The sequence below is a fragment of the Streptopelia decaocto genome (assembly GCF_964273445.1).
Source record: "Streptopelia decaocto genome assembly, chromosome: 2".
NCBI lineage: Eukaryota > Metazoa > Chordata > Aves > Columbiformes > Columbidae > Streptopelia > Streptopelia decaocto.
In genome coordinates this window covers 44,059,719-44,083,734 of record NC_138655.1, presented here as the reverse complement: position 1 = coordinate 44,083,734, position 24,016 = coordinate 44,059,719, and the positions used below count along the sequence as shown (strand labels likewise).

The 24,016-nt window shown below is 40.1% G+C and overlaps 1 protein-coding gene across 1 annotated transcript in view; it reads left to right on the top strand.

The window, feature by feature from the left end:
* Positions 1 to 24,016, top strand: part of LOC309435932 (chloride channel protein C-like) — a gene marked incomplete at its 5' end in the record, with an annotated part of 85,125 nt that overhangs the window by 53,642 nt on the left and 7,467 nt on the right. The window contains 3 exons of the mRNA XM_082044689.1: positions 8,151 to 8,330; positions 21,877 to 21,973; positions 22,974 to 23,069. Coding sequence (XP_081900815.1) covers positions 8,151 to 8,330; positions 21,877 to 21,973; positions 22,974 to 23,069 — 373 coding nt within the window. The remainder of the gene's footprint in view (positions 1 to 8,150; positions 8,331 to 21,876; positions 21,974 to 22,973; positions 23,070 to 24,016) is intronic.

The window sequence follows — 24,016 nt, the reverse complement described above, 5'->3', positions numbered from 1 at the left end:
TAAGCAACATCACGAGGTATTTATTTTAGTGCTCAATTTACTTGCTTTTTTTCTTTCCTATGGAAGTTTGTTTGAAACATTTCTTTGAATGGCTTTAAATGGCTTGTACTGGTGTTATTTTGAGAAGTTATTTTCTTTGTCTCTGGTTAGTTACAATGCCAGGGCAGACAGATTTGACACAAGCTTAGCTTTTTTTTTTTCTTTTTAAAGATTCCTACAGGCTCAGATAATTCTTTGGAAAATACAAGGATAGCTGAATCATTCCCACTCTGAATACAGTAATAATAAGTAGTATGTCCACCAGGGTTAACCCATTAGATATCAAGATAGCTAATCCATCCTTGGATCTTTCTTAATGTGTATGTTTATGCACATTCATATATGTCCTCTCTAGAGCTGGGTAAGCGTTGCTTGCAGGGGTCCTTTCCTGACCATTCAGCCTTGGCAACCTCAGTGGGAGGGTGTTTGCTCCTGGGCCCCTGAGAGCCTGGGTTCTGCAGCATCCCCCGTGTCTTGGAAGTCCCAGGTGAGGGTTTGGATCTCCCATGGCTGAGGTGGTAACCCATTTTTGATCTCCCACATTTCCACCAAGTGTAGTCTTCTACAGGTCATGTCTATTAGATCACAGAATCACAGAATGTTAGGGATTGGAAGGGACCTCGAAAGATCATCTAGTCCAATCCCCTTGCTGGAGCAGGAACACCTAGATGGGGTTACACAGGAAGGTGTCCAGGCAGGTTTTTAATGTCTCCAGAGAAGGAGACTCCACAACCTCCCTGGGCAGCCTGTTCCAGTGTTCCATTACCCTCACTGAGAAGAAGCTTCTTCTCAAATTTAAATGGAACCTCTTGTGTTCCAGTTTGAACCCATTACCCCTGCTGGTCTTCAGTGGCCATGTTGCAGTGCCTTGTCTTGGATGCACAGTGCTGTTGATATATGCATGGTTGAGAGCAGGTGTGTGCCAGACAGCTGGTTGTTTGGACTGGGACATTTCCACACATGCTACTACTAGTCCGGTGGGGAAATGCACAGTTCTGAATAGAAACACCAAATTGGATACCTTCAGGCTTGGGTGGAAGTAATGAGCAGGCACTGTCAATAGCTCTGAGTATTTAGATACCTGTACTCCCCTTAATACTGACATGGCTAAAGTAGGCTGCTAGTTACAATTTGTAAATTGTTTTTTGGACTTGCACTGTGAAAACTAAGTCAAGAACTATGACCTTATGTTTTAACCTGTGGTTCTGCATGTGGTCTGCTGAGCCCACAGTTTTTAAGCTGCTGTTTGAGTAATTCCAGCATGTGGATCCACTCACATGATCCTTTACCCGTTTATCCCAAGGTCGCATGCACAACCTAATTCATTTTTTTTAAAGCTACATCTATGTAAAGTAGGTGGGAGCTGCCATTATTTTAACTTAGTAGTATTTTATACTTACAGTGTTGGTGGGAAAAACTTCATAAGGGATAAAGGAACAGAGAAGCAAGCTCTTGGCAGAAACCCCTCAACATTCAACATACCTCCCCCATCAGTCCATCTCTTTTCCAATACACAAAGGCTTTCTTATCTGTTTTCTTTGTTTCTTTTTTGTCCTGCAATTTTTCAAGCATTAGAGAGAGACAGTTTCCCAGCAGATTATGAGACCATGTGGAAATCCAGTTGTCTGTAGCGTACAGTAGTTGCTAAACATATATAACTTTCAAATCCTCTCAGGGAAATAAGTGACAGAGACATTCAGCTGATGCAAACAACACATTTCACAGTAAGTGCTGTGCTATCAAAAGGCCTTTAGACTGAATAGCCAAATGTCCCTCATTTAAGGATGTTGAGGAAGCCAGGACCTGGGGATGCTGGGAAGCTCGTTGTCTTACAGTCAATATAAATATTTGTAGATATACTGAACGGAGACTGAACTCTGCCAAAATGTTGGCTCCTGATTTAACTACAAGAATCTCTCACTCAGTTTAGTGTTCAACTAAAATAGAGACAGCAAGGAGTCATAGGCCTTGTCTGCTGTGCCAAGTTCCACTGAAAACTGATTTTAAATAGATCTAATTAAATGAAAACATATCACTAGTGGGCTTGTGCTTACATCAACACAGAAGGTGATTTTATTGGTCTAATTTAACTTTAAATAAGTTTAAATGTGTCTGTTTCAGGGGTTAGCACTGAGTGGAGCAAATCAATTTTGAAATTAATTTAATTTAAGTGGTGTCCTTTTCCAGTGTAAGGAGGTTTTACAGAGCTTTTTGTTTCTGTTTATTGATCTCTGTGGTGTTCTGTGAGCATACTTAAAGAACCATTTTTTCACAGAATTCACTTGCAAAATAACTGAATTCAATCATCTGTACAAGATTAACGTTTCTGTAGTACATATATACTATTCTGTTATATAGTGAGATCAATATTGGCATGTAACTTTTGGAAAAGCTTTTTCACAGTTGGATTTTAGCAAATATCTTGTTGAAAAGAAAATTGGTGGGCCTCTGACAAGTATGTAGAAACCTTTTTTATAACTTTTTAAGAAAAAAGGAAGAATGGATTTAAATGTAAGTGATTTCCCGCAATGTTGTGAGCTTATTCGCAATGAGGTTTCTTTAAAGATGATAGAGTGAAAGAAAGCTAATAGAAATAAACTGTATTTATAATGTAGTAGCAGCTACAAGGCTTCATAGCAGTGTGACTGGTTCTGTACTAGAATTAAAATTATGAAATAAATGTGTTTAGTTTTTCTGGCCAAATGAAGTGTACTTAAAAAAAAAAAGAAAGAATGCTCTCGTCTCAGAAAATGCATGAATAGCAGAAACTAGAACTGAATAGCTCTAATATTTGGGAATGTTCATAACACAGGTAAGTAAATTTAGTGACCTCCAAACTGATAATGCTCCCTTAGGGTAACTGCTGTCTCAATTGTTCCAAGTCCTGACTGTGCTCAGACTAAAAATCACCATAAGCATTAAGCAAGACCAAAGCTGATCTCCTGAGAACTATTTATACAAGATGTGGTGGCCAGTCAGGGCAATAAAACAATGGTTTACAAGAAGCCCAAATAAAACCTAGAGCTGTCCTGAGTAGGACGGCCTGTGGCGAGTCAAAGGGTAAACATTCTCAGTGCAGAAAGAGGAGGGTGGGAGTGACAGCTAAAACAGCTGAGGGCAAGTCTGTAAATAAATCCAAGCAAGCAGTATTGCCTGTGTTCTTGTGCACCTTGGTCCTTGGAGTGTGTTTGAGTTAGGATTATGCTTCTCTCCCACCCTCCTTGAAGTCCTTTTAATAATTTGAAACTTGCATAAAATATAGAGTAAACCCTATTTGAAAAAGAGTTCTCTTGTACTGCATGTTGTCTAAGGAAGCGTTCATGTTATGATTAGATCTGTTATGGTTAGGTCCTTAACAATTTATTTCACTGGGAAAACTTCCACTGGATTTAACAGCATCAGGGTCCAAACTACACTTCCATGAATCATTTCAAGACAGTTTACCATTCAGGGATATTGGCTTATTACCAAATGACTGTCTTATTTATGTCATAAGGCAGATTATCTTCATTCCATGTAGCATCCAGTCTCATGGATGTGCTCTTGAAAGGAACCTGAAACTTGGATATCATAACATTGGTGAAATAGCCTTAATACTCTAACATATTACACTACTATAGTGAACTACATTTTGCTAGAAAATGTTCTCACATGTCCTATAAACTAAAAAATTATGCTAGATCTATTTTCATAGAATCATAGAATGTTCTGAATTGAAAGGGATACACAAGGATCATATGGCAACTGCATATGACAACTCCACAGTTTACACCATGTGTCTGAGGGCATTGTCTCATCTCTGTGGCTAGAGCTCTGTGTCTCTCCTTGAGGTAAATCTAATAATGTAAGAAAGATCTGCTTGATAAAATACAAATGCATGTACTTCTCTATTCCATATGAAAAGACATTTTCAAAATGGTAAATGGAATGTCCTTGCTTGAAATTGCATTGTGAAACCCAGGGCTTCTTTGCATAAACACAAGCATGCAGCAGCAGCTAAGCAAAGTGGCATTGGGAGGCATTTGAGCAGTTTTATAGTTGTGCAGGAGGAGGAACCCACCAGCAGTGGGGAGGGACCCTGTCTGCAGGGGCTGATGCCTGGGCATGACACACATTTGCTGTCTAACCAACTGGTGGGCAGCACGGCTACCTGGAGTGCTGTGGGTATGGCCTGGGCAGCTGGCATTGCTGTTAGTGGGCTAGTGCCCATATAGGTGCCTGGGATGGGTTTTAGGCTCATGTTCACTGTTTGTACTCTCCTGCTGCTTCTGTGAGTTTCCTTTGCCATCTCTGGATATTGGCTGCTGCTGGGAAAGCTGATTCTGGTAAAGGTGTATTGAACATTCATCTAACAAGAGCCTGAACCCCCAGCTATGCAGAGGGGGCCCCAGGAAATCATGGTAGATGGTAGGTGGAAAATGGAGACTGCCAGGATGGGGAAGGCTGAAGACCTGTGACTCCTGGCAGTGTGAAAACGGCTCCTTCTTCACTTTCAGGTCTGCAACTGCAGAATAGGTTTAGTGCTCTGGTAGCAGATGGATGGGGACACATGATTTAGTGACATCAGCCATAAAGCAAGATATTCAACACGTTGTTTACTTCACTGTCTACCAACAAGGACTCCCAGGTCTCTAAAATTAGTTTAAGAGTTCAAGGAGAAGTGCCAACAATAGCTAAGGACTAAGTGAAGGATTACTTGTGGGAACTTGAGCCATAGAAGCTCATGAGACCAGATAGGCTGAATCCAAGGGTGCTGAAAGAGCTGGCTGATGTCTTTGCAAGGCTGCTGTCTTTCATCTTCAAAAGGTTGTAGAGATCCTCAGTGATGATAGAATGACAAGTATTGCACCCATGTTCAAAAAAGACCGAAAGTTTAGCACAGGAAACCACAGGTCAGTCAGCTTCACTTTTGTCACTTGGAAAATCATGATGTGAGTCCTCTTGGAACAGGCTTCCTGACTCATGAAGGAGAAGGTGGTTATTTGAAACAGTCAGCGTGAATTGACCAAAGATAAGCCATGCCTGACGGACATGATTGACTTTAATGCAGAAATGATTTGGTTTGTGGATGGAGGGAGAGCAGTGGATGTAACTTACCTCGACTTCAGCAAGGCTTTTGACACTGTCTTGCATCATGTTCTTGTATCCAAGATAAGATGTTACAGTTTAGAGACTGAACAACCAGATGGTAAAATAACTGGTTGAGTGGTTGGCCTTAGAGGGTGGTGGCTAATGGATTATATAGTGCCTGGTGGCCTAACAAGTGGAGCACTGCAGAGTCTATCCCTGGCCTGTTTAACATTTTCATAAATGTCATGGGGGAGACAACAAAGTACACTTTCATCAGACTTGCAGATGTTGCCAAACTGGGGTGGCCAGGGCTGGACCACTTCCACTGTGAGGCTGTAGGACTGGGGCTTGTTTAACCTGGAGCTGAGGAGGCTTTGGAGACACCTGACAGTGTGCATTCCCTGGTTCTTCCGCACCAACTATTGGAGATCATTGAGAAGATGGAGCCATGATCTTCACATGGTGCTTGGTAGGAGGACAAAAAACAACAGGCATGAGTTGAAAGAAGAGATGTTCATACTGGATATGAGTAAATACTTTTTTAAAAGTGAGGATAGTGGGGTAGTGGCACAGGTTGCCCAGGGTTGTTATGCAGTGTCCATCCTTGGAAGTTTTTAGGACCTGGCTGGAGAAAGGCCCAAGCACATGGTTTGAGCTCATGGCTGAGTCTACTTTGAGCAGGAGGTTGGACTAGAGAACTGCTGAGGTCCCTTCTGACTTGAACGATCCTTGATTCTTATGATCCTATAGATACAACTCCGGTTTGGCTTGGTGTTTTTCTGAGAAGCAATATATTGGTAAAGGCTTTCTGTAGCCAATTCTATTTAAAGATGTCTTGGCCTTGTAACAGTCTTTCATAAAACAACTCTTTTGCCTGCTTGTCTCCTCCACTCCCAAAACAAGGTTATTCTTTAGAGCAGCAGGCAGACTTCTCATTGAAAGAAATGTCACTGACAATGAGCAGTGAATCAGCGCCAGTCCTTAGTGTGTTCTCACATCTGAAAAAGCTGACTGATGATAATGCAAAGTCTATAGTTGCTGTAGACAATACAGACACTTTATAATTCCAGACAAAGCCAAGATCACAGAACTGTATAAAGAGCTATACCTCTGTTTTATACAAATGACTGATTTGGCAAAACCTAAGGATGTTTCATGGACTTCTGCAGTAATGTGGAACATTTGCTTTCCATGAAACAGAGCAAAACTGTAAGGCTGTGAAGATACAAAACCTATGTGCTGCTAAGAAATATACTCTAGAAACTGCTGGAATGTAAGAGTATTCACATTGCTCTTATTTAAAAATCATTTGGGGATTGCACATGTTTAATGTAATTCAGGAAGCAGCTATTATCATTAATCATGTTTTCACATTGTGTCCACTGTACAGTACTTTTTATAGTAATACAGTGTATAGGATTTCTAGACAAAGCTTAAGGCAGGCAAATACAAATTTGTATCTAGTCTATGGAGATGGAAAAGATGCAGAGAATGAAGAGAAATCTACTCATTTAGGAAAAATAAAATTACTGTCAGGGACTGTTACATGCAACAAACAGCCACAGCAGCAGACTTCTGACAGCAACTCATGCTGAGCAGCATCTGTGGTTCACACTGGGTTCCAGCACTTGTATTGCATCAACTGGTAGCACCCAGTGAGATTATGACTGAAAAAATCCATCTCTTAGGGTTTTTTAGGTTTTGTTTTCACTAGTTGATACTAAATTCTGCACTCAGCCATTTTGATTTGCAAGGTAAACTACTGCTCATTTTAATTCAGAAGCAAAATGCCGTTCAGAGAGGTTAATTTTTCCATAAATTGGTGTTCTGGTGCCTTGAAACATGGATCTGTAACAAGAAGGTATTCGGAATTGTCATTGCTTGCAGTGTGTTTCATACAACTTGGGATTGGTATGATGTGATTCGACATGTATAAGCCTGTTCTTTTCCAGGATTCCTTTAAATCCACCCCAGTACAGAAGAAGAAGAAACTTGTTTCACAGCTATGTAGGCGCCATTTATGAAGTGTATTGTCTTCTCAGTTCAGTTACTCTCAGGCAGGTGGTCACATCACAAACCATCAGAGTAACTGGCTTGAAAAAATAACCTCATGTCTCTCAGAAGGGAGGACAATAATTAACAGCATATGGAAAGAGTTGCTTTACCACAGGGATGAAAGGTACATTGGTAAAACAGGATGCGGGCAAATTTATGGTCCAGTTGTCTCTGTCTGTGGTTTGTGTCAGCCTGTGTCTGAACGAGAGATTCTGGCTTATGGTGTGTCCAGATGATAGAAAAATTAATGTATTTTTTTGAAAATGGAAAATATAAAACAAGCTTAAAACTAGAGCAGTTCATTGACCTCAGTTGTTAGAATCTGGCCTACCATAATTCCATAGAAGTTACTCCTGAATTTTGTGGAAAGTATCTTTATTTTTCATTTCACCCTACTGCCAGAAATAGTGGGTACACACATTCCTCAGTTTTTTATGTTCAAATTTCCTGAAACTTTGCCTAGAACCTGAAAAGCATTAGAACATACTGGAAAACCCGTATATGATTTTTAAGCTGTCGTTGAAGGGGCTATCATTCTAGCTGCTACCACCCTCACAAAAAAAAACCAACCAACCTATTGCAATGATAAGCATAAGCCTGGATTTCTCCAAAGTGCTTAACTTTAAACTATTTGATATCAGCCAGAATTCCAGAGGATTTCAGCTCTGATTTAAAATCTTTTTTAATGTGAAAAGTCATGCAAATTGATAAATGAGTGTTACAATATCCTGTCTAGGATGACCATGTCATGCATATGGTTGAATTTATCATGTATCTCACACAAAGAAAGGCAATACTTGATAAGCAGTTTTATTGGGTAATTATTTTTTTTTCTTTTTTTTTACATTTGCAAATAAAGCAGATTCATTTCCATCTTGAAGTAATTTACTAACACATTATAAACTTGTCAAATGCTAACATGGCACAGTAAGCCTCATTTCCTGTTTACTAAACAATCCTTTGTCTGTCTTCTTTGCGTCTTCCAGGTTGAACCTGGAATTGTTCTCTGCCAGCGACATCATGGAGCCTGGCGTCAGAGTCCTTCACCTGAAGGAAAACGTTGCCTCCTTGGCTCGCCTTCTTGCAAGTACAAGCCATGGCGGATTCCCAGTGGTTTGCAGGCCCAAGCCAGACCATGAAGGGGTGTTCCAGGGAACCATTAAAAGGTAAAGATGCTATCAAATTGATTTCCTGGGATATTTCTGGCCATTTATCAACTTTTTTTTTTCTTTAAGCATCTGTTTGTGAAGATTGTTTGGTATGGATACGATACTTGTCCCTACTTTATTTAGCATGAACAGCAGGTGTCCTTTAAAGAAAGGACCTAGGTCCTTTCTAGTACCAGGTTATTGCATCAGGGATTTATTGAAACAGCCCCAATGAAATGATCTTACAGGAATTGCAGAAAAAGGGAGAATTGCCCTTCAGAACCTTACAGGTTCACTGAGAAAGTAATTTAAAAGGATTTGAATCTAGTTACTCATGAAATGTCCCATGCCAATTCAAAGCCGTGCCTGTTCTTTCTTCACAATTTTTTCATTTTATTAGCGTATGCTTTTACAGGAAATGAGTTAACATAAATCATATCCTAGACAAGATAAGCAACGAAGTCACTGGAAGTAACATGCTAGGGTAAACAAGAATTAGACTAAAGGAATCCTTGCCATACGAGGACTCTCAAAAGGCATATAAAATCTCCTGATAAACGAAGTATTTATGATACTGTATTTCATACGACCACAAGAGTGAATTCATCTTTTCAGGAAGGTATCTTAAGACTGTCCCTTGAGTGGTGGGTCACGAGTGGGAGAGGCAGTGACTTAATTTCCACCTTGAGTATGCTAGAGGAAAGGAGAACATTCATATGCACCTCCTACTGCATAGGTGTTCATGCAGCAAGGCCCTATAAATTGTGCTTCCAATAACTGTAATATAAACACACAGCCAGTTTTGTATTGTAATATCATAATCTTTCATAATTTGCACGGTGTCTTTTGTCCTGAATGGCTGTAGCAGTACATCTGGTTTTGTACATAATTTTTTTGGTTTAATGCCTCAACTGCATAGCAGTTGGGAGCTATCTGTGAGCAAACAAGGAGAAAAGTATTTTCTTCTGTTGGTCTGGATGGGGAAAAATGTTATCTGTGCATCATCAGTGGAAATTTGGTTAGGACTTGGTCTGCTTGCCTGCTTTATAACAAAATTTCAAGGATAAACTGCTGGCAGCTGGATCACACGAACGTAGCTCATAGCCATGTGGTCAGCTGCCCTTTTGGAGCATGATGATCGGAAGGGAGTGAATATTTAATAAAAGTTGTGAAATTGCTTCATTGACAAGTGAAACATTTCATATGAGCCTTTTAGGAAGAGAAATATCTGCTTGGAACGAGAATTGTACAGTGGAAATAATTTGGGTCACAGTGGCTTGCAGGAGCAATGACATCAATAAGTGCAGTATCACATGCATATATGATATGTATACTTGTTCCCTCACTGTGATGCAGTCATAAACATTATTAATAATAAATGTGCTAAGGCACTAAACCCTAAATTTGAGTGATAATCTGCAGTGTGCACCAATCTGAAGATGCTGTGTAACATAAACTAGGGTGCTTTTTTGTTCTCAGCTGTCCACCTCAATGAAACTAGAAAACACACTAACAACTGATATAGCTGAAGTTCCTTTTAAATTCATCTCTAGTCTCATAATTTCCTTATTAATTCACCAGATCACCTTGCAGTGAGCGTCCCAGGCTGCTGAGGAGTATGATGAGTTTATGCAAATTCCGCTGTGCTTTGTAATGCAGAACAAAGTGGTGTGGGAGGAAGCAAAATAGGGAGATGGAGGGCTGATCATTAGCACATCCCAAAGAGAGAGGCCTTTAGAAAAAGTGGATGCTACCTGACAATTCTGGTAGGCTTGTGGTTTGCTTAGTCCTCAGAGCTCTTTTATGATATATTCTGTTAGAGTCCTAAGTGGGATAGATGAAAAAGCTTGTTTCCCTGTCACTTTCAGGATAAATGAGCTGTTGTTAGACTGTTTTGAGTTAAACCAAGATAATGTTATACATGGTTGACAAAGCAGCAGCAAATGGCTTTTTTTGGCTAATTAGTTGCTCACTCCAGTGAAACACACACAAAGAAGTCTGGGAACATGCCTTTAATTCTGGGGTGCTCTGACACCCCTTCATATCTCAGTATGTTCCCAGCAGCCTGAGTACTTGTGTGATGAGTTCTGGGTGCCTTGTCCCCAGCAGGGACCATGGGTGACTTTGCTGTTCTCACTAACACCAGGATGGGAATGCTCTGCAGCCATCCTCTGAAACAAGCCTCCAAAAATGTGATGTGTCATGGAATTAGTGTATTCATAACCATAAGTAGTTAGGATTTGGGTTTTCCATTGTACTCATAAAATTACAGCTCTTGCAGCATGTAACTGTTAAGACCAAGATGAGAAATGCTGTCAACTCCTTAAAGTAGAAGGGTGCTGTTCAACCCCTTACCCTATGAGATCAAATGCAATCCCACATAGAGGTGACATGACCATAGGAAGAAAATGCAAAGTTAATTTTGCCTCTTGTACATTGATGATGTTAAAGTGGAGAAAATGTGGCTTGCCTGGCATGTTTTAAAAAATGTGGCTTGGGGAAGATGCAAGAATAATGCCATGATGTTTTTCTTGTCATTTGCCTTGGGCATTATTATTGATTTTCAAACTTTTTTTTTTTTTTTTTTTTCCCCTAGTACAAAAATGTCATTATTAGGTTAAAAAGAAGGGGACAACAAGCTAATGAAGGGAAAGAAGTAAACAATCTGCTAAGCTTGCATGAAGGCAGCAGCAGCTCATATTTTTTTAATACTGTTTCTCATTCATGTGTTTCTCTGTACTGTTTCTGCTCATGAAGTAAGTGTGGATGAAATATTGTGAATTTGGACCAAATGTAAAAGTTATTCAGTACCTGCCTACACTTGGAAACTGTAGTGATGAGAGTTGCTGTACAAGGACACAGGGTTATGTTTTGTAATATATACGGATGATTCTGACCCTTTGAAGAGAAAAGCTCAATGTCAGTTCTTAGAAAAGCAAGGACTGTGGCCAAGCAATGTTGGCTGGAGCTTGCATGGGCCTACAAATGCACCTCAATGCTGGCCTGCAGCAAATACCCAGATACTCCAATTTTATTTAAAAAAACCCCAAACACCCCTCCAATATCTTCCAGATCTGCTCAGTGGGGCCAGATTTTAATCCCACTCTTTATGATCTGGATGGTACTGGGGATCAAGACAAGATTACCAAACACCTTTTTACATGGGTGACCTAAATCTGAAGCTGTTATCTTCCCCAGTTGTGTAAGCAGCAGAGACTAAAAACAAAAGCAACTACTAAAGAAAACTTCTTGGCTTCAAGATTGTTAAAGAGGAAGCAAACCATAGCTGAGAAGCAAGTTTCCAAAACAAAGATCTCCTTAGAGTAATAGTTTTGACACTTTGCCATAAACAGAGCTCTGTGCATGCCTGGGAAACCCTCGCAGAATTCAGTTTTAGGAACGTGCGGCTGGTGGACTCGATGCATGAAATTGATGGGGATGGTTGACTAAATGTGTGCAACACAGAGGGCTGAGGGACCAGCTCCCCCCTTCATTTCTCCCACAGTGAGGATGATACATGCACATTAGAATAAAACAAGCTATTCTTTCGCAGTGCAGCTGAAATGCCTCCCCTGTCTGCCCCCAGCAACCGCAGGAAGGGAGCTGGGCACTTATGAATGTGTTAGCCCAAAGTCCGCCGAGAGCTATAGAAATCATGCCCTAAATAGCATGTTGTCCTGGCAAGGGGGGCAACTGTACCCCAGGTGGAATTCATTCTTCAGAGAGACCTGAGGACAGGACCACTGCCTTACTTCCCAGGAAGTTTCTGCCAGAGACACTGCGTGAGGCTGTAAATGCATATTGAGGAGTTGTTGGAAGGTCCCCTGGCTCTCTTTTGTCTTGGCTGCTATAGTCTGTGGCTCCGGATCCTTCTCCAGTGGGAAAAGACAGAGTTATGCTTCTGCCTAATTTCTGTGGGACCCAGTCTGAAAAAAAGAACAGTTTTTTCTCTTCCACATATGTTACAATGTACTGGTGCAGGGCTATTGTGGGGCAATGTAGTGGTTCTTTGACATGATGAAGAGATTAGACACATCATCACTTGTGTTTTGTTGCTCCATTTTCTTTGCCAGAGATTACTTTATAATATTAACCACAGTAAAAACAGAAGACATGGAGAATTTGAGGAAGAAAGCTGTAGGTAACAAATTTCTTTTCCCTGGCTGTGGACACAGCTGGGATATAACATGGAGGGTGATGATACTTCATGGCCATCAGCCATGTCTTTGCCACCATGCTGCTCATCCTCCCATGCATGATCGCTTCCCTTCACGCACATGCATTGACACAGAGATGATTTCTTCCACCAAAAAGGATGGCAACATGCTCTCTACCTAGGTGATTTTTTCCTGAGGTGCTGTTTATCCCTTATTATATGTAGGTTTCCTGCACATTTGTGACTGACGAATTACCATGTTCCTCCCAGGGACTGTTGTGATGTTGGTGGCTTTTCTTGCCTTTACTTCACTTTTGCCAAGGAAAATGAAGAAGCAGGGTTTCCGTACTGCAGCTAAATCCTCCCTGTATTGACTGAAGAAAAGCAGGTGGATGCTGGTGTCTTGTTAGGCTGAGATCTGTCCCCGCCATTTCCTTTGAGGAGAAGTGGTGTGGAGAGGCAGAAGCTGGAGTGCTGCCCGGCAGTCTTAATTTCTGCCTTGAACACAGCTATGAGACAATTTTCCTGGAGAGACTACTGGGCTGATGAATATCACTGAGTAGTCTGTTTGGGAGTTTTACCGTAACAAATAATCTGTTTTGTTCATGCCTGAACCTCTCAGATCTGTACCGTACATAGCTCTCCTGTTGTAAGGCTGAAGGTTGGATTCCTAGTTTTTGCCTTTGTACTCTTACCTACACAGCTGTTAGCCATTACTCTGCATTCTGTTTGTGTATCTTTCAGCTGAAGGAAATATTTTTTTTTGCTTGATTTAATTTGATTGGGAGAAAGTAATTATGGAGAAACCACAACATCTCTGACTGTAAGCAGACTGTACGGAATATATCTGTCCAAGCAGAAATGGGTAAAACTTGGTGTTCTGCTACTTCTGTACAGGATGTGACGTTGTCTCTGCATTTTTTCACCTAGGAAACCCCATCTCTTCCCACCCAGCAAGTTTACTGAAACTTCAGCATTTGTGGTTGTTGGAAATTGTTATTTTTGGGCCAAAAAGAAATTTCAATAAAAATATCATAGGTAAAGTTGTAAAAAATCCTTGTAGTTTACCATATTCATTTTGAACTGTTTTATTACACATTTTTATATACTATATAGGAATGTACTGACTATGTATCTGCCTTACTCAAACTCAGTTTTGTTTGATGCACGTGAAGTGTTCAGAGTCCCTAATTCTCATTTTCAGAACAAAGCTGTAAATCCAAGATCCTTTCAAAACCAGAACTTAGTTCTCTAAATCAGAAAATAAATCCATTCAAAAACTGTGGTCTTCCTGTAGTCGTGAAGTTACAAAAGCTTGGGCTTTCAGAAATGCCTAGTTAGCATCACTGACTGAAAGCATGGCTTCCCATTTGAAGATATTTCAAAAAGTGTAATATCCCACAAAACAGATTTTATTTGAAAATCCACCTTAAAATAAAACTCCAATGAGAGATCTTGTTCTGAAAGGTGAGTTAGAGCCTGCTCCTCAGTGTAGTGATGGGAATAGCTCTAAGCGGTGTGAAATTTCCTTGAACACGTCCAGCTGGCCTGAGCCAAGCTGCACAGGTCGCAGAGTGCAGCGTCGCTGCTGTGACCCTGCCGGCAAACCTGCGGGTCTTCATCGCTCACGCAGAGATGGATGTGGAAACTCTCACTTCAGTGGGGCCAGCACTGCTGGCAAGAACGCTGAGGGCTACATCTTTCCACTTTGGAAACTCAGAGGAGTGATTAAACACAGCTTGATCAGCAGCAAACCCCCTGCTCTAATTCTCACTCAAAGGATGTCATGTGTAAGGGAGGCGAAGTGCCAAGGAGCTGCACCTGAGAGGAGGATTTCTGCCTCAGGTTAGTCCCTGATCCAGAGTCAGAAGTACCAGCGGAGGGAGCCAAACTACGTTTCTGTTTGCAATATTTCTTTTGCTGCTGTTCTTGCTGCGTTGCACTTTCTGCTTCCTTTGTGGTAGGAGGAAGCCAGGTACAGAACAGTGTGTACTCATAAACCTCCTACTTGATGGCCCTGCTTTAATTTCCCGGCTTGTAAATTGGTATGGGAAGGGAGATACTCTGCTTTCCACAATCAAAAGACATGGTAGAGCAGCTGTTCCTAGTAACAATAATGACACTATTGCTGAGACAAACATTTTCATGATGATGCATGGGAACACTAAATCCAAACCACATTGTTTAGCTAATGCATGCTTTCACTCCGCTAAAGGGGAATGTCACATAACTGAAAGTAAATTGAAGAGATCAGAGTTTAGAAAATATGACAAAGTTGAAAACTTTAAGCTGTATTACATGGTAACATCCTTTACCAGAAAAATCATTGATCCAAAGTGGTGTATGTGTATTTTATGGCAGTTTATTAGGTATGACTTGCCTCTGCTTCGTACAGTGAACAGAAACTGTTGTGAGTCAGGAATGCTTTCTGCCAAGCACTTCAGTAAAAGTGAGCATAGCATATTGATATGTGCTGTGGGAAAGGAGATCTAGCATTGCAACATATTATAGATATGTCAGGCTGTAGGTATGGTTTCTGGTATTTTTCTTTAATCTGCCCTCCCAGTTGGGACTAATGAAATACTCTCAAGGCGTGTGTGTACACATGTGTGCAGAGAGTCCACACACACTCATTTAATAAGGCAATACCTTTATTTTCCTTAGCAAGAGGAGAAGTGCTTGCCTTCACTAAGCAGTGTGGTGCAACGGCTTAGGGACAAATGAAAAGTTAAAGCTGAACTGAGACCTGAAACATTTAATTCATAAATTAATTACTGTGCTTAGCAATATCTACCTTAATATTGTGACAGCCTTGCTGCTGGCATTCTTGAAATAACTGATATAGATTTGAAAGCTTCTTGGAGAGTCTTCCTTCTAGCACTGTTATGGAGAGGTTGCTAAGTTTAGATCACAGGAATGCAAAGTTACTCAATCAAACACGGAAGTTTGCAAAGTTCATGCAATAAATTGAGATAAAAATGGTGTCTTGTTTCTTCCAAGAGGATCATGGACAGCTTTCCCCCTTCTTCCTCCCCAGGGCTTTGCTGTATGTTCTGGGTATGGTGATTCTAACAGGTTTGATCAAAGCTAGAAACACTGTAGGTAGTGGTTTGAAGGCTGCATCTAAACTCAGGCAGCAAAGAAGAAGAAGAAAAGGAGAGGGGGAGAACATTAGGGACTTGATAACTATTTTTAGGTGTGCAGACTAGAGAGCTGATGGCAATATCAAAGTACTTTTGTGATTACTTGGTTTTCGTGTTAGAGGGTAGAGTCTGTCAGCACATTGTTTATTTTTACTGTCCAGACTCCTGCTTTTGAAAAGTTGATCCAGTTAATTTCAATGATGCACTATACAGTTATCTTGCCTATTAAAATAAATGGAATCCAGCAGTTTCAACAAAAGCCCTTGACATAATGTTCCTCCCATGTATTGTCAGGGTCTTGGGGCACTGCAGCTCATGAATAACACAGATGGAGGAAGGTTTATAGAGTCTGGGGCAGTGGTTTTATTTTGCATCTGAAGTGCAAAACTTTTCTTCCAAAGAACAACGTTATATGATACTTTTAAAATTAGTAGGCCTGTTTGGCCATACAAATAATTGTGCAGGTGCTGTAGGACTTTGTGATGGAGCTCTTTGGAGGGAAAACTGGAGTGCTGCAGAAGCTGTGTGCTAAGTCAAAAAGCCAAATTAAAAGCGTATGCAGCCTCACTGCAGCATGTGGGTGGCTTTTAGGCAAGTGCAGAGTGTTGTTAAATGTTGAAATCAAATATAGACATGGGGGAAACTGGTGTGTGAATGGAAAGACTGATCACATACTTGTCCTGTTGTTTAAATGTGTGGTAGGTTCCTCTGAAATTGAAAATCTGCCTGGTAACAAGACAGCTTGTATGGAAATACAAATCTGATCCTAAGTCTTTGTCGTTTTCTAAAATCTGGTCTTTCTGTGTGTTTGAAATACTGAGTTTGCGTTTACAATTTATTTACAGCTGCCCTTGCGTTTTCATGTTGAGGCTGTGGACTTACTGTCTGCTCCTTCACCCTGATGATGGTGACCACAAAACCAGATAGCTGGCAACATAATTAATGAATGTTAACCTCAAAACGCAGGTCTGAGGTGGAAGAAATCCCTGTTTTGTAGACCTGAAAACTGAGGTAGAGAGATTAAATATTTATTCAGCATCCTTTGAAAGGCTGCGGCGTGGACAGGATTTGATCTTTGCTCTGGAAAACCTCAGTCTGGTGCTTGATAATGACCTTTTTTCATCTCGTAGGTAAAATGCCAAAAATTCATGCAAAACTCCTTCTTGGTTTGAAGAACAAAATATTAAGTAAACAGTAATGATTCAGGCTGCCTAACTTGAAACAACCCTGTAACCCTGAGATTTTGCTGTGAAAAATGAAGATTTGGTGGATTTTAAAACAGTTCCAGGGATGTGATGATCCAATCCTTATCTACTGCCAAGCTCACCGTATGCAGATTACTCTTTTTTTTTTACCAGTTAAAACAGGCACAATGCTATTTGAAGTCAGGAAAAATGCATTTAGTCCACTAATGGCAATCCCACCAAGAACATAAAGTAACAATGATTCTTAAACAGAATTTACATTTTACAGTTGATATACAAAGTTTCTCTCATTGTGCCCTTTTGGAAGCATTGCATGTTTATGCTAGAACTTCTGCTGAGAGCAGAGCAGTGATCAAATCCTGCAAAATCCTCTAAGCACTCCTTTCATTTTGACTGCTGTGAAAGTTGAAGGAGCGAGGTACTAGGTCTTATCTGCAACAAGTTTTCAAAACCTTTTTCATGTAAAATAATTTACACCAGCCAGGTATCATGATGAGGAAGGATTGTGAAGGGTTTCAGGGTACCATGTTTAGTTATTTTAGTGTGCAACTTATTGTTACTTGTTACTGTTCTTATGCTATCATTTTTCAAACTGACTGACATAAACCAAAATTTAGTAATTGATGTCACTGGGTTTTAAACATGTCTGAGAGAAGCCAGTAGGTTTTTAATACAAGGAAGGGACATTTTAAAAATTCTGCTCAGATTATGTTAATCACTGATCCCCACTGAGTTGGACATTGGCCAAAACATCAGATAAAATCAGCTAAAGAATAAAAGCAAAGCAGGTATCTTTGCTGGATTAATGCAGCAGAGTGCACCTGGACTACTGTGTTCAGCTCTGGAACCCTCAACATAAGACAGACATGGACCTCTTTGAGTGAGTCCAGAGAAGGGCCACGAAGATAATCAGAGGGCTGGAGCAACCTCCCCTATGAAGACAGGCTGAGACAGTGAGGATTCAGCCCAGAAAAGAGAAGAGAAGGCTCTGGGGAGAGCTTATAGCAGCCTGCCGGTGCCTAAAGGGGAACTAAGGAAAACCGTAGAGGGACTTTTTACAAGGTCATGTAGTGATAGAATGAGGGGTAATGGCTTTAAACTGAAAGAGACTAGATTTTGATTAGTTATAAGGAAAAAGTTCTTCACCATGAGGGTGGCGAGGCACTGGAACAGGCTGCCCAGAGAAGCTGTGGATGCCCCATCCCTGGAAATGTTCCAGGCCAGGCTGGATGGGGCTTTGAGCAACCTGGTCTAGTGGTAGGTGTCCCTGCCTATGGCAGTGGGGGTAGAACTAGATGATCTTTAAGGTGCCTTCCAACCCAAACCATTCTATGATTCTGTTAAATATGCTTAAAACTTTCTGAAGCAAGCTAAAAATGTTGCTTCAGGTTCTCTACTCTTCTCCTCCAACCCCACTGTGTAGATATTTTGGGAGAATCAATTTGGGAGAATCCTGTCCTGAATGCTTTTGCCAGTGACATAATCTTTTAATCTTCCTTCTGTTCATTTGCAGCTGCTTTGGAGCTGCAGTTGCTTTTATGTCACTCCCCCAATATTTAGAATTTGTAGTTTCCTCAGATAATTGGCCATCTTCACAAGAAGAGTGACACAATCAGCTGTCAGATACTTTTCATTCCTGACTTTCATGCCAAATCTGACATTTGGATATTGGGATAATAATGTGTTATCTTAATTAGGTGTATCTTCATGATGCATGCTTTATAACAGATAGAGCATATGAAACTACTGCAGTGCCTTGCCAGGGTATCTTTGAAATGAGATTCCCTACTTAAGGGTTTTCTTCCTTCTTAAATAAATAAAGAGTAAATGAACAATTGCAGAGTCCAAGTTTGAATCCTAGCACTTCCTGTTAAACCTCACAAAATAGTGCAAGAAACATGTTTGGTCTGCTTTCTAAGGCTTGATGATGTGATAGGAAGGATGTTGTATGTAACATCAAAGAGTGGGGTTGTTATACCTCTGAAGCCTGACTTCTGGAAGTCCAAATGAAATAATGTATGTTCATTTTTCTCCTGAATATGGTCGTTTTTAATAGGCTTGGATTCTTATCAGAATTGTTCCAATGGTTTCCTTCATTGTGTTTGTGTGTGCTTTTTTTTTTTTTGACTAGCCAAATTTCTCTCACACTTCCCAAGACCCTGTTAAGTGACTCCCTGCTGAGTTTAGTTAAGTGTAGTGTCGAGCAAATTGCAAACTGCCAAAATTGGCCAACATACTAGTGATGAGCAAACATTTCTGCTCTTTCAGATCATGGTGAATGTTGCTGGTTTTTTATTTTTTTTAATTATTATTATTTTTTTTTTAAATTCCAGCCCATGCTATTGAAGTGGAAAATGGTGAAGTCTGGACTATGGACAGGCCTGAACAGTGTTTTGGGCCTGAGCATGCAGAGTTTGGCAAAGGATCAGGGTGGATCATAACTTTTGCACTCAATGTCTATATATTCGTGTTAGGATTAAAATCTTGAGAGTATTTCTGTGTTTGTCCTTGAAATTGGCTTTTTGGAGCTGTATGTGATGATCTTGGACACAGAATTTAGATCTGTGTATTTATACCTCATGTAGAACAACTACAAACCTGTTTGTGAAAGACTGTAAAATGGGAACCTTTAGGGCGCCCTGCAGAACAAAGTGTATAGTGCACCAAATGTAATTCATAGGCCATGACTGGATTCATTTCTTCTCCATGTCTTCTGCTGTAGTGAATATGTTATAAGTATATTGTATTTTCCTCCTCTAAATGTAGCCTTGAGGGGAATAGATCTTGCCTGTTGTAGCATGCGTATGCTGTTCTTAGGGTGTTCTCATGATTGTCCTCAAACCCAAGTCCATTAATTGTCTATGTGACATGTCTGTATGCTGGCATGCACATGGTAAGAGGCTCAGGGCAAGGCAGTGACTTCCCCGGGAGGAGAGATGTGAGCTCAGGGCAAAGTACTTCTTCAGTAGAGTTTTCTCAGCAGTTAGCTCTGCTGCAGCATTGTGGTCTCCTTAGCAGTCTGAGAGAGATTTTATGAAAACCAAAGCTGGTCAAATATTAAATTAAGACAAAGTTTCAATAGTCGTAAAGAAGACTAAATTTCTTGTTTGTCCTGTGAATGAGATGTGCTTTAAAGGTAGGAGCAGGTGACAGATTCCTAGTACCCCTGGCTGTGCCAGAGATTTTTTTTCGGAAGTCTTATATTTTCCACAAGTTCTTTTCACTCTCAGGTTTTCACCTGTAAAAGGGTGATACCTACATCCCAGTCACAGGCATACCTACTTATAAATCTCATTGAGAATCTTAGGTGAGAGACCAAGGCTGTGTCTGCACTAACAAAATGCAAATTTCAAGACTGAATCTACAGAGTGAAACAGCTGACTGTTTCAGGAGAAAGGGGACTGCTCTGCAATGCTAACCAACTGATGGGAGCTAGAGGTCATAGGATAGTTTCCTTCAGAAGTGTGTTCCAGATCTGAACTAAAATGTGGAGGAAGATGCTTCCAAAGTATCTTGTTTTTAACTTGGAGAAAAGGTGAACTATATAAAATACCTGAAATGTGAAACTGCAGACAGTTTAAGATAATACGTTGGAAGCTATTGTTACATCTTCATGTGTGGCAGCCTAATAGTATTTCATAAGCTTACTATTTTTTTTGACTCTTTGCAGTTTTGTTCCAGCTTCATGAAATGCAGGACAAAGAAGTACACAATAGTGAAGGGGTGACTGGAAAGAAAATAATAGAACGGCAAACAGCTTGCTGGTCAGGGCAGACAAGGTGAACAGGAGGACCTGGTTGTACAGATCCCTGTTTATTCAGCATAGAACCCCTTCCATGGGAGAAATTAAGACATGCCATACATAGACACTACGCACTCATTATGAAGGAGAGTGTGGAGAAAGGGCTTGAACCCAGCTCTTCCATATTCTGTCCCCAGGGAGGGCACTCACCACCAGGTTTTGGGGCTGGCAGGCACCTTGTCTTAGTGTAAGTCCTCTGCTGTGAAGTGCTGATCTTACCTTGATGCAAACTAATATTTCCCAGGAGACATTATCTTAAAACTAGTAAATTCCTATAAGAAGTTTTATTTTAAAAATAAATATTTTCTAATATGGAAAGATCTATCTGAAAAATTCCCAGCTTAAGCTTGGTGTTCCAGTCACAAAAGCCACTTTGTACCTCATTTCTATTTCTCTGATGCCCTAATGAAGGTTGTGTCTGCTCTTCTCTGGGTCCCTCAAGCTCATAATTTAGCAGTATGTTGCACATCTTTGTACTACTGTAGTAGCTCCTAGTTGTAATCACAGAGCAGGGCTAACATCATATTATGTTGCAAAACAAAAAGCTTTGTGGTCATCCCCAGGGTGTTTGTTATATAAATATAAGTTAAAAGGCTGGAAGTGGATAGTGTGTGTGTGGAGTGTGTGCTTGTGTAAGCAAGGAAACACTAAGATATAAATGATAACTTGAAATATATTGCTTGTCAAGGCTTTTTATGTGTGGTGCAGAAGGGGAGAACTCCAAAAGAGGTTTGAAATGATGTACTAATTGATAAAGCTATCCATTTTCATATGACTAAGTCAGCAAGAATATGAAATACCTTAATTAACTCTGGAGTGCAGTACTGTGACAGGAGGTTTCACCAGTGATTTAAAATGACATGAATTTTTGGCAGATCCTATGCTTTAATGTAGATGTTATTTAAGAAGGATGTGGGAAGAAACAACAGTCTGTCTATCTATCTATATTCAGATAACTGTATTTGCTTATTATTTGTATTGTCTTGCAAACTAGACAGTGCATGAGCTGTTCCTGCCAAGCAGGCTGATCCAGGTCAAGAAGAACATGTAGGATAGCTGATGTCCTATAGCCAAACCTAAACCAGAAAACATCTGTGTGATGCTGCTATTGCTGATAGAAATATGTGGTCAGCCCACTAATACTCTATCCATCACATATCTGATGGTAAAACACTGTGTGCTTGCTTTTTAAAATTTGCCCCTCATAGTGAACAGAGTCCTCTCCCTCTTTTGCACCTTATTTTTTTGTCAACCTTAGGTTAGAGCTGTGCATGCTGCTGGAGAATGAGCACATCTTTGAATCAGAGGCAAACGACGAGTCTCTCTCCTCTTCTCTTCCTCTCTCCTATGAGAAGGTAAACTTTTTTTCTTTCAACTCTTTGCTTGTTTAATCAGCATGTATATCAGATGATTTAGGATGAGCTCTCCATGAATGAAGAGATAAAGTAATATATGTGGTTGAGATAAAGTGGTCAGGTATGATTTAAAGGATGAGCAGAGACCTTCCGGGGACAGCTGTCATAAACTATAATACCACTTGGAATCTGAAAGTTGTGCAAGAGTGCTGGCAAAGAAATTCCTTGCTCAGATAGGCTGTTCTAATCTTCTCTCTCTCAACTTCTTTGTGGGTAGCAGAATTATTATAATATTTAATTCTGTATGGGATAGCACCTCTTTGAATGACGAGTGTTTATGAAAGCTTTCAAACTTGAAAAGCATGTAGCATTCTTCCTTTGATAGATGACGAAAGGATTTTTAGGAACAGTAAACATCAAGTGTGGTAGAAGAAAACCATGCGTTACCAAGGCAAGACTATTAATGGAGGTTTGAGCAATTTATAGAGCCACAACTGGAAAGTCATCCTGTATTACTGAAGCTTGGTCTGCACATAGAAATCTGGCTGGTAAAACAATGTTGAGAAGGAACAGGGCAATTACGTGTGGGATGAGGTGCCAGGATACAAACAGGTATTCCTATGGAAGAAGGCTGAAGCTCATTTGGTGGCTGATGCCAGTTTAGTTGTGTTTTTCTGCACTATGTTATCATGTAATTACCACTTAGTGTGTGAATTTTCACAGCGTGAAAAACCTCACCCTCAAGCCAATAAAATTTACATTGTCTTAATAGAGATACAGTTACACTAAAGGAAAAAAAATATTTTTGTTAGTGAAGACTGTTTTATTTTAAATTGCTAATTTAAGCCTTATTGGCAAAAGAATTTATGAAGTTGGGACAAGCTCTGCCAGTGGAGCTCTGCTAGAAAATTTTCTCTTGAGTCAAACTGGAAAGCTTTTGAACCTTGGGTTGTAACGCACAGTGCAGAAGAAAAGAGAAATGGATTCTTGCCTATTCCAGATAACAGTCGAGAAGCTGCCCAATCTGTCGCGCCTGACCATGCTGCTGAATCTCTACACTACAGATCCGCGGTATCAGCAACTCTTCATCAATCTGGTAAGACTGAAGCCAACTCTAAAAACAAACATTTCCTCCATGAACAATGTGTTTGTTATATTTTCTCATTTGTTTATGATGGCTGTGTCAGCCGCACTGATTTACATAAACACTGCCAATCCCGGGATGTTACATTCTCAACAAAAGTAGCTGAGTACAAACAGCATTCCGAAGTTTTAATTCATATTGTATAAACATAACAGATGTTGATAAAATGAGCCAAAAAGAAAATACAACAAAGGAGACCATTTCAAGGGGGCTTTTGATTAAAATACATTCCAGATTGACAAAATGATACAATGTTAATGGAATAGATCATTTAAATGTCATTATTTGGCTCTTATAGTCCTATAAAGCAAATATAAAGCAATGCTTTTGAGATTTTAGGCTCCATTACAGTACAGTGCCTATACATCAACTTATAAATAAAGCTATATTTCTTTCCCTTTTCCTTTTTTTTTCTTTTAATCCCTGCTATGACATTGCCACATTTATTTCCTAAATACTGCACTGAAATACTGGGTCCAAAAGCAATAATGTGTTTGGTATACTGAACAAGGCCTAAAATAAATAAATTATAAACAAAATAAATGTATATTCTGCCTTGGAAAATTTCCAGTCTACAGCACTGAAACTGAGTTTGGGACACACTGTGAAATCCAGATGAAAGACCCTAATTTGAATGGTTTTTATTTAAAAAGATATAAGATCAGGTCCTCTTCACTCATGTGTAAAGAAGATAGGACTAAATTGGAGATCTATCCAGTCTGAATTCCATGTGTTCAGAATGGCTAGGAGAGAAAAGTTATAAAACCCACAGTGCTCCTGATATCCATAATTTAGTTTGGTTTAAAAGTTTCCTTTTAATAGAGGGGGAAACTGAGGTGGAAAGAGGACACCTGGCTTTCTGAAGTTCAAGCGGAGGTCATGCATAGGAGAAGCAGCCA